General features: G+C 46.3%; 1 protein-coding gene across 1 annotated transcript in view; it reads right to left on the minus strand.

The window, feature by feature from the left end:
* Positions 1-17,745, minus strand: part of CMTR1 (cap methyltransferase 1) — a 2,036,190-nt gene that overhangs the window by 493,306 nt on the left and 1,525,139 nt on the right. Inside the window, exon 20 of the mRNA XM_069608763.1 lies at positions 8,503-8,571. Coding sequence (XP_069464864.1) covers positions 8,503-8,571 — 69 coding nt within the window. The remainder of the gene's footprint in view (positions 1-8,502; positions 8,572-17,745) is intronic.

The raw sequence follows: 17,745 nt of genomic DNA on the forward strand, positions 1-17,745 counted from the left end.
AAAGTACGGCATCGCTGCCATCACTGAAGGTGCCCTGCGCTTCCATGGCCTCTCGTTGCCTGGCGTGGTGGGCACAATGTTTGATCGAGCGGTCCTTTAGTGTCTTAGCCTTGAACCGGCTACACGCTCTACAGTTCGCCGCGGGGTGGTCCCTCGGCAAGCAGAGGTTACAGGTGGCGTGTTTGTCAACCCAAGGATACTTGTGGTTGCACTTGGGGCAGAATTTGAAAGGGGTACCCTCCATACGCACCCTGTGGCAGCGGGCTAGTGTGTGTAGGAAATATATATACGAGTGTAGAGTATGTTTCCACCCCCCACTCTCCCTACTTGCAGGGCCGAGGCCAGAGGCCTTCCGAGGCCCAAAGTCAGTTGTGCAGCTCTCGACGGTTGTTTTCTTCTCCGGCCCGGCGTCGAGCTTCGAACTTTGATGACTTGACGTGGGACTGGAAGAAACAGAGAAATATTATATTTATCAAAATATGGCTGAAAGCCAGGGAACTCCGCGGAATGCTTCCGTCAAGTATGGTGGAAAAAAACAATCTGAGGGTCCTACACGCGTGAGGGATCATGGGTACAGTGGACGTCACACTAGGGATAGTATTACTGGCACGCCCTGTGTCTACGCCCATTTTCGCGTTTCGAAAAAAAGAAAACTAATACTCTGCAGCTTCCACTAGATGTCTGCCTATGCACAGCATGTGATCTAAGCAGATTCCACAAGCCTCAGAAATATAAATACAGATGCAGATACATGTAATTTACAAGGTTGGCTAACGCCTTATGTACACGGCCATAGTCGTAAGATTTGGAAGAAAAAAGCAGTCAGGTATATACAGAGTTTATACAGAACAGATATGGATAGGGAGAGATCAAATAGAAGACATCTCTTAGTATTACACATCATCTAAACGTGTGACCTAGGAGGTCGCCCGTGTGGGGTCAGAGATAGAGGATGCATCAGTAGGTGATCAGTGAGAAAAGCCAGGATTTGACTTTATAATCGGAAGGCCGGGAAAGAAGGTTCATCTCTTAATGTAGGGGACAAAGAGTTCCAAGTCTTAGCTGCCAACACTGGTTACCTGGAGCCACCTGCTTTCTGCAGCTTAAACTTGGGAATGTTGAGGCAATGTGTGAATTACTGGCCTTTTTAATTAACTCCACGATGTCCTCGAGCTCAATTAAAAATGACCATTCACCCTGAGAAAAAGGTCTTACTGCTGGGCCATTTTCGTTGCTTAGTGAAAAGAGAAGGGAGAAATGTTCGACCCATGATTTTGCTGAAACTATACTGATAATCAGTGCTGTCCTAGGGACATGCATAGAGTTTATAAGCTCCCACATTTCGCCCGTCTTTTTATGTTCTACTTTACTAAGCATTCATTGGTATTTTATTGATTTGAGCCAATGTCAATGCTGCAGTTTCAGCTTTTTGGCCTGATGGTCCCTAACCCCCATTGGCTTATTTTTAAGTTTTCCCAAATCAGCTTTTAGATTTCTTTTGGCCCTCTTCACCTTTGGATCGTATGCATGTGAATGGGCAATTTTCGGCCTGGAGCCTGATTTCGTTGTTACCACAAAGTTTACCAAATGTCTAGTCTAATCCAAGGTCAGGTCCACTTGATCCTGGGAATACCTAGTCACAGAATCAAAGACTGTTTCTGTCAAATTCTCTATTCTAGGTTGATTCATAAACGATCTATTTGTTCCACTCGTTATTGACCGGCGTATGGTAAACCTCTGTAGCTTGACACTCCCAATCTTTACATGTTAATTTCACAATGTTATGATCACTCTGGATTGTGTGAATTAGCTCTAGCTTCAATCATCTAGGGAGCATCTTGCCCGAGACGAAAAAATAATCTAATATACTCGTTTTATCACCCCTTTTCCAAGTCGCTGAGCAGGAAGATCTCCCTTTAAATGCCCCTTCAACATGAATATGCTCCTGCTACTCAATTCCTTACCCCAGGAATGCGCCGCCTTTCTGAGGGTGTAGGAGCCACCTTAATCTCAGTAAAATTATGCATTTAATCTCTCAAAACAGTGTACATTTAAATCACCACAAAGGATTACAGCTGGGTCTGCCCACGTTTCAAAGGCTCTGTCCAACAACCCTGCTACCAACGGTTGAAAGGATTTAAAACCCTCTGCATTTGTGTTCCAGTATAAATTGAACAGCAGCAGCCACATGTAGCCACCCAAACAACCCCTTTCCACTTCAAACACTAGCAACTGAATATAGGGGGTAGGATTGAACACGTCCAGCACAGTTAGTCCTCTACCATTTTTGACTGCTGCCAGCAAACCCAACCTTAGCCACCCTTACCGGCCCTTTAAAGCAGGATTTAAATAAACCAGAAACCCATCCAATATAGGTGGATTACTTAACTAAGTCTCTTGCAAACAGACCACATCATACAAGTCAAATTTCAAATCCCTGTCGCCAAACAAGTGGGTATACCCTCTAGAGTTCCAGGATCCCAAAATGAGAGATTTTCGCTTGCTAGATTGGGGTAAACTTCGTTAACCAAAGTTCAAAGCTTCCGACAACCAACCCCAGCTTTGATGGGCCTGCAACTGTGAAGGTCCGAGTTTGGTTACCACTCTTCCGATCGATGCAATTTTGCTGTCAGCTGTTGCAGAGCGCAAAAAGTTGGTAGCATCATTATTTACTATAACCTCAGAACCTCTAGAGGCTTGCTCCACTCCTGCTGGTGCTCCAAGTCTATATGATTCTGTGACTCTGATAACTCTGTCAAGTCACAGCCCAATCGCAATAGGGAAGCCGCCACTTCAGTAGGATTTGTTTCACAAGGTAGTATGGTAGATTAATTGCAACCCTGTCCAGCCGTTGTTCATCCAAAAATTCGATAATTTGTATATCCTTTGTTGATATCGGGTGGAATTTAGGGATATGGTGTGTTAGGTAAGATTTCCACAGGGCTGGTAAATCTTCCTTGCCTGGTTCAACTCCAGAACCTTTTGCTTTTCTAGTGAGATATTTTCCATTAATACCTCAGTGAGTGGGAACCTTTTTCCACACTCACCTGTCTTTAACTCTTTTTATGGGTGTCATTTTTAAGACTCTCCATAGTGTCTTTTTAAAGTTATCATGTCTAACAACTTATTGGCAATAAGTGCCTGTTGTTGCTGGGTTGCCCTAGGGGCTCCCCATTTAACTTTCTTGTGCTAACCTTGAGTGAACTACAGTTCCCAAGGGTAGAAAGGATCTTTGGATCCCTTTTAAATTTACTTCTGTGAAACCAGCACACCCCACCTTATGTGGAGTGCTGGGGAGATACAATGTATCCCCTTTCACATTTAAACTGTAACAATTCTGTTACAGTGACAAGCTTACCTTTAATGGCTGGTGGCAGTGATACCTTTTACTAATTTGGCGCACCTTTACCGCGTGCTGTAATCACAGCTGCAGTAAAGGCACCTAAGGGTGCTCATTTTTACCAAAATGGCCCCGGTCTTCTTTTTCTGCCATTTTAGTGTTTCTTGTCGTTTCTTGTTCCTTCCCCTGACATCCAGGGCGGGAAAATCCTTTGTTTGAGTTTTGCCTTTGGCAGGAGTCCCCTGGACACCCCGCCCAGGCTCCAGTCAGTCTGTAAGCACAGGAAGTGGGGGAGGGGTCCCAAACTTCCCCCTCCTTTGTCTTAGGTCTTCCTTCAACTGGGCCAAATCCCAGTGGGGGGTTGACTGTCCTGATTGGACAGCCAAACGCCCCTTTCTTGTAAAATGCGGGGAGAGAATGCAGAGGTTGTGTTGCAGTTCCTGATAAATACTGGAAACCTGGAAGCTGAAGTCATGTCGACCACTGGAACAGAAAACCGAAGAGGATGACGAAGGAAAAGCGGCGGGAATGATTTCTAGCGGCCGGAGAGCCTGCTGTGTAACCGGAGCCTGCTGCAGCCCTTCCTTCCGATCGACCTGGGGACTCCGAAAACGACGACCCGAACCCAGAGCCTGGTGAGACCCACTAGACTCGAGACGACCTGCATTTTGAGCCATCCCACGGGTTTCTGCGACCTTGCGTTCTTGCAATACCCCAATACCCTGGGACCTCGTGCCACTGTGCGGTGCACGGTCTTCCGAATTCCGAATCTCGCTGAAACTTCGTGGGCATCTTTGTCTATCTCCAGAGACACGAATCGAGTCCAAAAAGTCCCCTCACAAGAGTGCTGGACCTTTTAAACGACGAGAATTCAACCGCGATTTTCTGTCTTCTTCTGTGCTCCTTGAAAAGGCGCCAAACCCGCAGAACCGCATTCAGCCGCGAGAGAAATCTTGCCTAGAGCCTTCTTCATCGATCCCTGCTGCAAAGTCCCTTCTGAGGTCTTGTGTTCAGTCTCCAGGACAAGGAATCCAGTGACCGGGTATTTGGCTGCAGTCCCTGAAGTTCTCCTGCTGCAATCTCTTCTCCATTGCTGAGGTACTGTGTTGGCTTGGGTATATACTTACCTTAAGCCTGTTGGGATTTCTGTGTAGTCCTGGGGTGTTTTCTGTGATTGGGAGGTCCCTCGTCCAGTACACCCAGTCCCACTGCTAGAATCCTGCTGGGGTGTCTTCTGTGAAGCCCCTGGACCCTCTTCTAACCCTAGAAGTAAAGTACTCACTTGTTTGACCAGTTTTCCTAAGGAAACTCTGACTTTTGCTACTAAAGAACTTATTCTAACACTGCCTGTTGGTCACTAGTCCTAGTGACCCCCCTTCTGCCACTGAGAACACTCATGCTCTAAGGGAAAAGACTTTGAAGGGATTGGGACTTCTGCCTAGAAAAGAAATCAAGTGTTTTACTTACTTGTAAAGAGTTGGTTGGTTGGTAACTGTAATTCTAAGAGTGAACAGTTACAAAAGTTCTTACTGAGCTTGAATGTGTGATGCACTGTTCTTAAAAGTATGGTTAACATCTTTTCTTCCTTAGCCACTGTTTTACCAGTCTAAAAGAAAGTAGATGTAAAGGTATTTTACTCTCCTGTGATTAGGTTGTGCCTCTTTACAAAAGTAATGTGTTGGTTTCACCAGATTATTCCTAAAGGGTAATTGTATGAGTGTCCTCCAACTGTTGGTATCACCAGGTTAGTCCTGTTAGGATAACTGTATGAGTGTCTCCCAACTGGGTCTTGCTTCCCCTGACTTGCTGCTAGCCTGTCTTTAATAAGTCTACATTAGGTTGTTGCCTACCTAGAATATCTATTCACTAAAGTGTGACATTGGGTTTTACTTTCCCCTTCATTGTGAAGTTAAAGTAAGTGGGTTTTACTTACCTTGTGTTAGCTGTGTGCCATCCATAACAAGTTACCAGAGTTATTGCTCACCTCAATCTGGGGTTCCCTGATTTTCAAAGCATCTGTAATTATACATTACATCCATAGGTTTTACTGACCTGGTATAACTGTGTGTTATAGTTATAGGTTTTTATTGCACCTAGAATAAGTGTTTCACTATTCATCAAAAGTATATTGTCCAGTTGACTGTTTATGTGATTTGTTACAAGAGTCACTGTACAACTGGAAGGGCCTACTGTCCTTGTATTACCAAAAGTCATCTAAAAGTAACCATTGGTCTTTGATTCCCAAAGAATAGGCTTGGCCTATACTAAATGTGTATAACAAGGTTTTGACTTCCCTAGAACTACTGTTGGGTGTTCCAAATAAGGTCTATACTTGGGTCTGTGTACCTTCAAGTATAGTGTTGTGTTTTATATTGTGATTTCATATAATGTTTCAGTATTTACTTAACCCCTAGATTTATCTGGGCCTACTTGTATTTAAATAAATCCTTTATTTTTATAATACATAGTGTTTCAGTGTTTCTTTGGATCATTTGTATTACAATTTTCACTTGTTCTGTATCTACTGCCCTCTCTCCCTCCTAAGATAAGCCTGGCTGCTCTGCCTACGCTACCATGTACTCAGGTGGTACAGTCTTATACTAAGAGTGGAGTCTTGTACTGCCTCAGTTGAATGGTTTTACTAGGCCCTTAACTGGACTTCAGAAAAACTGTCCAAACATGGTGCAACAGTCTGAGTACATTTTCTCGGTTTAAGGCCAGACCATTGTTGGCTTGCCATATTCTTTCCATAGTATACTTGGTGTGCATTGGGAGGGCCTAGATTGTGACTGGGGGATGCCCTTGTTATTAACAGTGTCGTTCACATCCCTAGCAACCTTTTTTAAAATTGATTTCATTATTTATTTATTTTTTAATGGAGCTTGTCTTCATGCCCTTTCGCCTGTCCTCCATATTCATGAAAGGAGGAGAAGGTGGTTCAGTTACTCTACATATTTCTAATTTGAGAACCAACTTTTCAGAAGCAATAGATTATTTTCCATTCGGAGGGCCAGGCCCTGTCAGCCAAATACTCTGATGGGCATCCTGGTGTCTCCTAAGCGGAGGGCCAGCCACCCTTTGAAGTTTCCTCCACTTTCCCTTGTCTGTTCGTAAACTTCTGTAACTGTCGCTCATTAGTTCTAGTGGGAAAAGTCCTGTGCGTTGGCCTCATGAGATCCCATTTTTCTTCCAGAGTGCTAGAAGGTGGGAGTGTTGATGATGCCAGATTCCAAAGAACCAACTCCTCCATTTGGGGAACTGTGACGACAAACTGGACTCCCTTATTGGTTTTCCCACCACCACTAATGTTCTGAGAATGAGTCGTCGTCAAAATGTTTACCTTTAGTGAGTCCTGGACAATCCCTACTTTCTCAAACACTGCCACAAGACCCACATTTCGAAAGGAAAACATCTTCTCATTTAGGGCTTTGCTAGAAACTGGTAGTGCTGCCCCCTCTTCTTGCGAATCCATGAAGGTATCGGTATAAGCAGTTATCTCTACTAAAATCTCAAAAGGGGCCGGGGTGAGGGATAGTGTTGAAAATTGGATAGTTGAGTGCTATCACTAATCATCTCGTACGTTGTTGTTACAGTTTGCCCACTGCAGTTGCTCTCACAGCCTTACGATGTGTCTGGTGTGTCCAAATCGACATGGTCAGTTCTTAAATTACCCTTGGTTGCACAGTGCTCATCTGAAGACTCACCTGAGGCTTCCATCACGTGAATCTGCTTGCAGTATTCCCAGGTGGCAAGCGTTAGGTGTGATATGCAGGTGGCAAGCGTCGGGTGCGATAGTAGTAGAATAGCCCCCCCCCCCTAACCAGGCACTGACTCACTCATCCACAAAGTCCAGCGTAACACAGCGCAACACTCATGCCTCACTCTGCGAGTGAAGAGGGTTTTTAAATGTTTGCTCCTTCCAGCACAGCAAACAGGGTAAACAGCCTCCGCTCCAGCAACACAGTGCAACACTCCTGCCTCACTCTGTAATGCGGGATCATCCCAATGTTTGCCTCTACTCCAAGTTCTGAAACCACATTCATTGTCCAAAGACGAAATATTACTCAAATATGTACCTCATCCAGTCTCCGCCCGCACCGCAAACTCAACTACACTTAATTGCACCATTCACACTGATCTACATCATACCCTCACAATGTGCAATCTGCTATTTATCCATCACCAACCACCCATCAGCAATACTAAAACATCCTCCCATGTTTCGATCTATTTAATGCTGCTCACAGTTTGCTCAGTGTCCAAGCATGCTCAATTCCTGCCAGAAATAAGTGGTGGAGGATGTCTCTTTCCCCTTAGTGAATACCATTACTAGTGACTTTTCTCCACTATATCATGTATCAGCCTCTGGGCTCCTGTTGCTCCTTCAACTATCTGAACTCTGGGCAATCCCTTGGTCAGACCACTATCATCCGCATCCAGCTCCACAGTCATAAGCATGTTCATTCTTGTTGGAAACTTCAACATATACCGCCAAATGTTTGTGTCTAAAAAGCAGCTCCCACTTGTTAATACTCCTACAGCAGATATACTTTACAAAACTAAATAAAAACCTTGTTATTTCATTAGAAAATGATGGTTCCAGTGGGCAGACTGTATGGCACACATTTAGCACTAAAGCAAAGGCCAGAAACTTAAACCTTCACATATTCATGTGACTATTCAAATAAATAAAAGAATTTCACAAAACCTCTAAGTGAACATCGAAATCTAGGGTGCTCCACATTCCGACCACACCACACTTTACGGAGAAGCAGTGACTATGTAAATAACACTGATTTAGTTTTATTATTCACATTGTTTTTGTGTGGTTCTCCCGAAAAAATGGATTTGATACAGCTAGGGAGGAACAGATTTGCAGACCCATAATTTAAATAATTCTGAAGTATCTGTGGAATTTAGCTGTCGCAGGCTCTAATGGATAAACTTAGGTGATATAGGAATGATCCTTTAGACATTTGTAGTATTAAATTTCTACTGAGGTCTCTGAGCTTCGACGGTGGTAATGAATAGAAATGAAAAGAAGTGGAACACCCATTACTATCAATTACAATGTGAGGCTGTTGCAGGGCCTTAACAGAAGATTGCATAGCAGCCGTGAAAAGTTACAAAGAAAACAGACAGTTTTGAAGTGAGGCACTCACCGAATAGGATTCATGTCTGGCCTGCTAGGTTTAGAGATTGCTTTTACAAATTTTTCTGCCATTTGAATCCTAAACCAAACAAAAGAGACAAATATTTCATTACAATGCTTTAAGAAGCCTAATGCAGACACAATTGTCTTGATGTAATTCCTTTACAATTACTTGCAAAAATCCTTATGCAAATTCTTGCATTACGTTTCATTCATAACATTCACAGTTTGTGGAGTTGCCCAATAACTTTGGCACACATTATTTTGACTGCAGTACACCGTTTCTTGTTAAAATATTTACTTTCTTTTTTCATAAGAACAAATTACTTACTTGATAAAGCCCAACGCGGAGACAAGGGTGCTAGGCAGAAACCTGTGCAGTTCCCTCAGGGACCACTGCAAAAGATTTAAGACTACAGGTGTTGGCAGTAAACCCACTTGGTAGCAGTCTGTACCACCCAGATTTACCTGGTAGCTGTGGCTAAGCAGTCAGACTTCCCTCAAGAAGAGTATGCAGAGTATACACAATAGGCACTCAGATACAATAATACAAGCAAACACTGACCAGAGCTTTGGTATCAAAGTATATAATTATTTATTTAAAAACACACAGTTGAAACACTCCAGCACTCTTACTGTAAAATATTCTAAACACAGTTACTATTGTAATATATACACCCCTTTTCCTTATCAGATAAGTCACAGTAAACACCACTTATTTTCATACAGAGGTGAGCGCTTAACTAGATTGCACTCCAATAAGTTTGTGAGAAAGGGAGGGAAAAAGACAGAATATGGAAAGGTACACCCCTCTAAGATTCAGGAACACTGTTAGCAAGGCACAGAGCAAAAAAAGTCACTGGTGAGCCAAAGTCCAAAGGCTGCGCCCAAGATCACACAGTTACACTATGCTTAGAAAGTCTTGCAGAGGGTTCAAAAGGGGTTTAGAGAGGCTTTAAGAAAGTTTAGCCAGGGTGTCCCAGACTAACCAAGGTTCTAAAGCCAGGGGCTAAATCTACCCCGTACAGTCGGTAGCAAGGGAAGCCAGGCGGGACACAGTACCTTAAGTGACTTGGTAAAGCCCAACGCGGAGACAAGGGCTACGCATCTGGACCCGCTGTTTTCGCTGCTGTGCTGCTAGTGTGGTCTGAAGTGTAGACCATTGGAAGACAATGTTTTGCCCCACAGAGACTGAAGGCTGGAGCCTTGAACAATATAGCTCGTCATATTGTAATATCCCTGTTGCTTTAAGGGGATCAGCTGTGCTGGATACGCCCACCTGGAAGTTCGGTGTCATCAGCAGTGAAAAGGCGGATTACGTGACCCTTGCGGCGTAAAGCCCAACACGGAGACAAGGGCTACGCATCTGGACCCGCTGTTTTCCCTGTTTGTGCGGGGAGTAAGGCTGGGGTGGAGCTGACAGCAGCCGGCTCTGTGGAACCTCGGAAGAAGCACAATAGTGGACGCTGTGCTGCTGCTCGGAGCAAGTGCGCAACCCCCCCCCCCCCCCCAGAGCCTTCTTTCCATCCCTGTTTTTGGCACCCCCTCAGTTAAAATACATTATCTTTTGTATACATCGAGCAACCTGATACTGACAGGTGGCATCCATTGAAAATCTGTGTCTATCCATGCTCTGAATCATAGCAATTAACTCATGGGGCCTCATTACACGGATGGCGGTAGGGATTTAACGTTACCGGTAATGTATTACCGGTAACGTTAAATCCCCATGTGGATCACGACCCGGCACACCGCTATTAGCGGCACCGCTAATTACGGTGCCACTAATAGCGGGCAGGCCGCGTGCGCGCGACCCTCCATCCCGTTAATTACGCCATGCCGCTATTAGCACAGCATCACAAGGCCAGTGCACATGCTAATAGCGGCATGGTAAATCCCCCCAAACCCCTTACCGCCATGGTGCCAATACAGGCATCGCAGACCACCCGTTAATGGAAATGAGCAGTGTTCCCACCTGCCACAGGTGGACCAAATCAGCACAGGTGAAGGCAATGGAGACTGTGGCAGCTCAAAAGGAGCACACCACCCCCCTTCCCACACCCCTCCCCACACCAAGATGGTTCCAATACTGGCAGCATTACATGGCCTGGAGGACCTCATTGCAGCGCAGCTGCTACAACAACAGGCAGCACAAAGGAGACGCAGGAGGAGGAGGAGGAGGGCAAGACAGGCAAAGCAGACACCACAACGGCACCTAATCATACCACAGAGGCACCCACCAATACCCAGGATCAGAGCCAGTCCATTCAACCTGACCCCTGAGCAGATACACACCCTGTACCGTCTGGACAGGGCTACCATCACCAGCATCGTGGACATGATCCACAACGACATTGTGAGCCTCATAGACATCAGAACTGCCATCCCCCCGCTACTGAAGGTGGTGAGTGTGCTCCACTTCCTGGCCACAGGCACCTATCAGCATACAGTGGGACAGATGCATGGCATCTCACAACCAGTATTCTCACGCACGCTGAACCAGGTATTCGATGCACTCCTGAAGCATGCACCTGAACACATATCCATGCCACAGACTGCCCAGGAGATTGCAAACACAAAATTTGGCTTCTATTCACTGGCAGGCATTCCAAGTTGCATCGGGGCCATCGACTGTACCCATGTGGAATTGGTGGTCCCACATCACAATGAAGTAGTGCACCGAAACAGGAAGCAATTCCACTCTATCAATGTCCAAATGGTATGTGACGCCAACAAGATAATCACACATTGCTGTGCCAGATTCCCAGGATCAACACATGATTCCATGGTTCTGTGGAACTCAACTATCCCACGCTACATGGAGCGACACACCGGACAACGTTCGTGGCTACTTGGTGAGTAGCAGGGCAAGCACATGGCAGCGTGATTTGGGGGGGGGGGGAGGGGAGAGATACATACTCCGACTGGGTGTGAATGGGGGGGGAGAGATACATACTCCAACTGGGTGTGAATGGGGGGGGGGAGAGAGATACATACTCCAACTGGGTGTGAATGGGGGAGGGGGGGAGAGATACATACTCCAACTGGGTGTTGACTGGCGTCCGTAGGGAAAATGGACATACAGATGTACGCCAATGTCCTTCAGGGAAGGCCACGATGTACTTGAGAAGAACCCACATGCAATTCGAAGGTGCAGAACATTGAGAACAATGCAGGTTGCAAAATATCACACATCCATCCACATTGCACATCATGCCACGCCACATATTACACAAATCAGCAACATGGCGTCAAGACCGTAATACAGAATCAGTGCAGCACAACATCAATCCAGCAACGCGCCCTTGAATGTATGCAAAGGGATCACCCCTAGACATAGCACTGAACCACACACCTATGGCACCACTGAAGGGATGCTTCACAGCATGGCAACATCAGTGTCAGGATGTCAGTACACTAGCAGTGTGTTACCTAATTTGGATGGGCCAGGGACACCTAAGACCTGGCCTCACCCAGGACATGTCAATTACTGTTGGAGGCATGAATGTGGCATTTCTACTTGCAGGGTCGACCTCCCCCTTGCACGTTGCTGTCACACAGACCCTCTGCATGTATGCTGTCAATTCAGTACTTGAATCACAATGCAATGTCAATTTGTGTGATGTGAACAGGCCGATCTTGAGGTGAACAGTAACAGGACCCCGTTCATTCCCCCATACAGGTGATGCAGGCTATCCCCTGAAGTCCTGGCTCCTCAAACCTGTACGGAACCCACAGAACAGGCACGAGGAGGAATACAATCGTGCACATACCCGTACCCGCATCGTGATCGAGCAGACTTTTGAAGTCACGTTTTAGGTGCATTAGCAGGTCTGGTGGTGCTCTCCTGTATGGACATGAGAAGGTGGGCAAGATCACCATGGCATGTGTCATGCTGCACAATATGTGTATCAGACGGAATGTGCCACTGCCCCCTGACGTTGAAATAGAAGCACCTGATGAGGATGATGATGAGGACGGAGGTGAAGGGGATGCAGGTGTTGCAAGAGGGGATGGCCAGGAGGGACATGCTGTGAGACAGCATCTGATCAACCAAATATCACATGGATATGGGGGTAATGCACTGGTGTATGATTTGAAGCACGCAATGGACCCTGTCGCCAATAAAGTACACACACACAATGAAGATGTCCAAGCCTGTGTTTTGTTCAGAAACCAGTGTATTGAGTGACATAAAGGTGTAGTAGTGCAAGCCCAAAAACATCCCACCACCCCCCCCACAACAGACCCATAACACCCTTCCCACCACCACCCACAACAGACCCATAACACCCTTCCCACCACCCCCCACAACAGACCCATAACACCCTTCCCACCACCCCCCACTACTGTGCCTCATGTGTCTGCCATGTATTCCCTGGACAATGCATACAGAGGAATCTCCATCAACCCCCTATTTTCCATTGTCCTTGAAAGGATCTTGAGGGTTGCCAGACGTGCGCCTGGTGGTGCGCGATAAGCCCCCTCCGGCGCTCGTTTGTCTCGACCCGGAAGATGAGGACGGGGCAGACTGGCCTTGTTGGGAAAAGTGGAGGTCCATAGTGTCAGCCATGCGGACAAGGACCTCGCTGAGCCTTGCTATCTCATTGCATAGCCTGTCGGTGTTGGCGTCCATCCGCTCAGTGCAGTGCCTCGCCGCCTCGACAATGTTCTCTCTGAGATTGGCAGCCTCCTCAAAATGCTGGCCGACCAGCACAGTCAGCTCGTTTTGGCGCTGCAGGATGGTGGTGAGTTGGGGGGCAGTGCTGGGTGACCGTGCACTGGATGCTGTGCCCTCCGATGTATTCACTGCAGCAGGTGATGGTAACATGGGGGACATGATTGCAGGGTTGGTGTCCTCAACATTCCCATCAGACCCAGGGGTCTGGAATGGCACAGGCGCTGGGGTTCCAGGGGGGCTTGGGGTGTGCATCTCCATGTGCTGGTCTAGGGTGTCCTCCGGATCGGATAGGGGGGCAGTGGCGGCTGCCTCACCAGCGGAGCTAGCCGCAGCTGATGGTGGTCCCTCGGTGGCTGGCATTGGTGCCAGTGGGTTCACCTCCGGTGGTGGGGCCGCAGTTGGTGGTGCAGCTACTACTGCCCTGGCAGTGGCACCATGACGATGTTTCCTACCCGTCAGGTGTGCCCTTCCCCCCTTGCCCCTGGATGTTGTTGGGGTATCCTCCGGCTCCTGTGCCCTTGCCCTCTTGCATGTAGCTGGTGCCTTTGATGCATCAGCGGCATCCTCCCCATCTGTATGTGAGCCTGTGAGGGACGAGAAGGGGGATATCATTGGTTGCGATTCAATTTACTTAATGAAGATTACATGAATGATGCAGTTGTGGCCATTGGGACTCAGTGGTTGTGGATGCAGGTGATGTGCCAGTTCAGTGCCTCATCCATGCATGGGTGTGTTTGGGACTTGTCTCTGGTGATGTGTGCATGTGTGTGTGTTTGGGTCTGACACTGACATGGTGAGGGATGCATGTGTGGATGTGTGTCCATGCATGAGAGGAGTCTGTGCTCACATATGGGGGTAACAGTACATTCACACCGCATCCTGTCATGTGTACACTCACCTCCATCTGAAGTGGTAGCCACGCCGATCTCCATGCTGCCCACTCCCTCAATGGATTCAACGGCAATCATGTTTGTGCATGTCTCCTCCCATTCCTTCATCCGGATTGGTGAGCCATCTCCACCGGCACTGGCAATGCGGTGGTTCTCAGCCAGGATGCCCCTCACCCGCAGCCTGAGGTCGTCCCACCTCTTCTTGCATTCGCGCACGGTGCGCGTGCTGGTGCCCACAGCACTGACTTTGAGAGCTACCTCCTCCCAGATGGCTTTTTTCTTCAGCAAGGTTGGGAGGCGCATGTCATTTGCAAAGACTACCTCTGCATGCTCTGCAAGGGTCTGTGTTAACATGACCAATTCCTCATTGGTGTATTTTTCCTTGCGCTGCCTGTCACTGGTTTTCTTCAGAGCCTTGGGCATGATGCAGGTGTCCCAGATGAATTTGCACAGCTCCCAACTCAAAACAGGTCCAGGGTGCAGAGGGTTGCAATGGATTGTGTTTTTAAAGATGGCCGCCGTGCTCTTTCCCGTTCCTGTGCGATGACGCTATTTCCGGTTCCGCAAATTAACAGTCACCGCTAATAGCGGTGACCGCTAATGGCGCGAGGGCGGAGGTGCTATCTGCACTTTCGCGGAAGGCGGTAAATTACTTTTTGGGGACTTTAGCGGCATGGCGGTAGCGTCATTAACGGCATGGCGCTATGCTCTTGTCCGCGTACTCGTAATGGTACGCCATTAGCGCCCTCTTGCGAGGGCGGACACGTTAATAGCGCCATGCCGCCAATTTGCAGTTTTTAGCGCACAACGTGTAATGAGGCCCATGGTGTCACGAGGAATGCCCTTCATTTCAGGTTGTACTGCAAGTGCAGAGGTCTGTAGACATCCGTGTGGTGATAGTGGCCTTTGGCCTTGGAGACACTTGATTCACAAATTCACTGCTTACGGACCAGATCACTGTGTTTTTCATAGTAACTTTCAATATATTTCATTCTTATCTACGTGGTGGAAGACTGTTGGAACTAGATTCCTTTGATTCCACCGCGCGGAAGACAATATAACCAACTTGGTGCCAAGGAGCACTGACATTGGCCCTCTGTTTAATTATTCAAACAAGTATCCATTAGTCCCGGAATAAAATCAAAGAGGACATTCTAACAATTAACTGACTTTCTACCACCAGAACCCAAAAGTGAATATAAAGCTACGAAGTGATCCAATTTAGGACGACCTTAAGGCCCCGGAATGGGAAGAGCCCCCCATGATCAGCAACCATGAAGCTAGCAGTTCATAGCCACTTCCAGAGGCACCCGAGACTCATCTGTTGCCCACTGTTGGGCTACAACTCCTCCAAGCTCAAATCCATGTTGATTCCTCTCATTCAACACCTATAAGAAACATTGGAGTACTCGAAGATGAATCTACCATGGCAGAAAATTTGAAAAAGGGTCTGGAATTCACTGTTACAACAACAAAAATACAAAGAAAAATACAAGAGCACTTTGGAGAAAAAAAATTGTGAAACTGACCTAGCCAGAGGGAATGAACATGTGTTAAGTCCTAATAAAAGACACAGAGATCATAGTTGCTCGGCGAGAATACCATTGACCCTGGATACAAGTGATCAACTGATAGGGAGATTGGACTTTTCCGGCACAGGAAAAAATCGAGTTGCCAAACGTTGGCCAGGAAGACAACCCGGCTGAAACACAAATATTTCCGCACCTAACGGATCAGCAAGTACAGCCAGCCCAACATGAAGCTTACTCAAATGTAAACACCATGAGTGCACTTAACTATGTATTAAATTCCTTAGTTTCAGTCTTCGAACTGCTAAAGGGTGAAGTCCAATCGCAAAGTGGCTCCCTGCTGGAACTGATCAAGGAAGCTACTTCCCTGGATGGGGCAGTAGTCGGCTGTTGTAATGTCATCAACTTAAATGTAATGCAGAAACTTCAGGAGTTGAGACTTGAATCCGTGAAACAAGGTATGGATCTATTGGCTATCAAGACCTCCCTGGTGGCCAAAGATAAACTTGAGGAAGCTGACAGAATAATGAAACAGGATTTATTGACACAACAAACTCCTGAATCAAAAACCATCTGAGGTCAGTCCAAAGCAATGCGAGGAGGATGGCAACTCACAGATGGATGATACTCCACTCTCTGAGTCAGTTCTTGAAGAGTTTCAGAGATTGGCCAATTTAGGGCAAGGCCTTCAAGATGAAGATTTATTAGAAAAACAACCAACAATCAACTCCCCAGGCCAAGAAGTGACCAAGGAACAAGAGGATAAAGATACTCATCTCCGAATTTCCCCTATAGGTGGGAAGAAAGAAAGAGGGAAGCAAGAAGACAAAAAAGACAGAGGGAAAGCAATACAGAAAAAACATGGGAAAAAATGAATGACTCAAATGAAAGCCAAAAGTAAGAACTTGGTCTCTAACCCTATTTAAAAAAAAAATATAAATAATCAAACACCATTAGTTGAAGATGGTCAGATGACTCGGAATCTAAATACAACGGACAATCTTTATGAAAATGGAAAAATCCGCTCAAACAAAAGAACTCAGGAAAAAGCGATTGATGAAGTCAAAGATGGGGGCAGAAAAATCGGCGTGACTAAAGAAAAAGATGTTCGTCGAGATCGTTATGACATCGCGAGGCTCACAGACTGAACATCCCACGACCAAACAAGTTGTGGCCATACGCGCAGCAAATCTGAAGGATGGCCGAAAAATAGCCCTGATCTTTCTGATGGCCAGGTCCAAAACAGACACTGCGTCACAACCGATTGATGTCGCCAATACTGGAGAAGCGAAAGCGAATCGAAAAACTGCTCCGATTTTTCTAAAAAAGCTGCAAGCCCCACCACCAGAAAATGTATTACATCGGGTGGTAGAAATAAAACTTGGTGAAGGTAAACATAATGGGATGACAGTGAAAAAATTGAAGGAGCTGGAAAAAGAAAGAAGCCCATATTGTGGGCCTCTACCTGAAGAGAACAAACAAGCTCTGGAAGAATGCGTACCCATCATTAATATTAATCAAGAAAAGGTGGCAGTGCAATCAAAGAAAACAAAAAACATGGCTACCACCAAAAACAATCTCTCGCTAAAATCTAAACAATTAATCACAGCTATAAAGCATTCTCAAAAAAGGGCAGCACTGGTTTCGCGTGCCATCTCAAAGAAGTATCAATTTCAGGCCTGGGCCCGAAAAGACAACACTAAAACTGACATTGACTCAAATCCCTCATTAAACAAATCCCTCGATAAATTAGTCGAGGCTGTAGCCATGCCAACTAACAGCTCTGTCTCTGTTCGGATTCCATCATTACAACAAAACAAAAATCGAAATGAACATTACAATCATTCATTTGGGATCCCACAGCAGACTTTGGAAATGCATAGAAGAGAGATCAGGCATGCTGTTGATGCCCACATGTCTGCTCAACCAATGCAAAGACACCTTACTCACTGTGAGACTAAACAAACTACATCCACAGGTGCACTCAGTGCACAAGTCGGAGAGATTGCCAATTCCTTCACATGCAGCCTGTACGGAATTCCAAGAGCCCTTAGGTTCTTCTTTGTTCAAACACCATTCATGCATATTTCTGCCCATTTAAATCCCCAGTCTGATAGACTGCAACCTACACCATCATCAAGAGAGGATCCAAC

The sequence above is a fragment of the Ambystoma mexicanum genome, chromosome 4q (genome assembly GCF_040938575.1).
Source record: "Ambystoma mexicanum isolate Mex_15411 chromosome 4q, UKY_AmexF1_1, whole genome shotgun sequence".
Classification (NCBI taxonomy): domain Eukaryota; kingdom Metazoa; phylum Chordata; class Amphibia; order Caudata; family Ambystomatidae; genus Ambystoma; species Ambystoma mexicanum.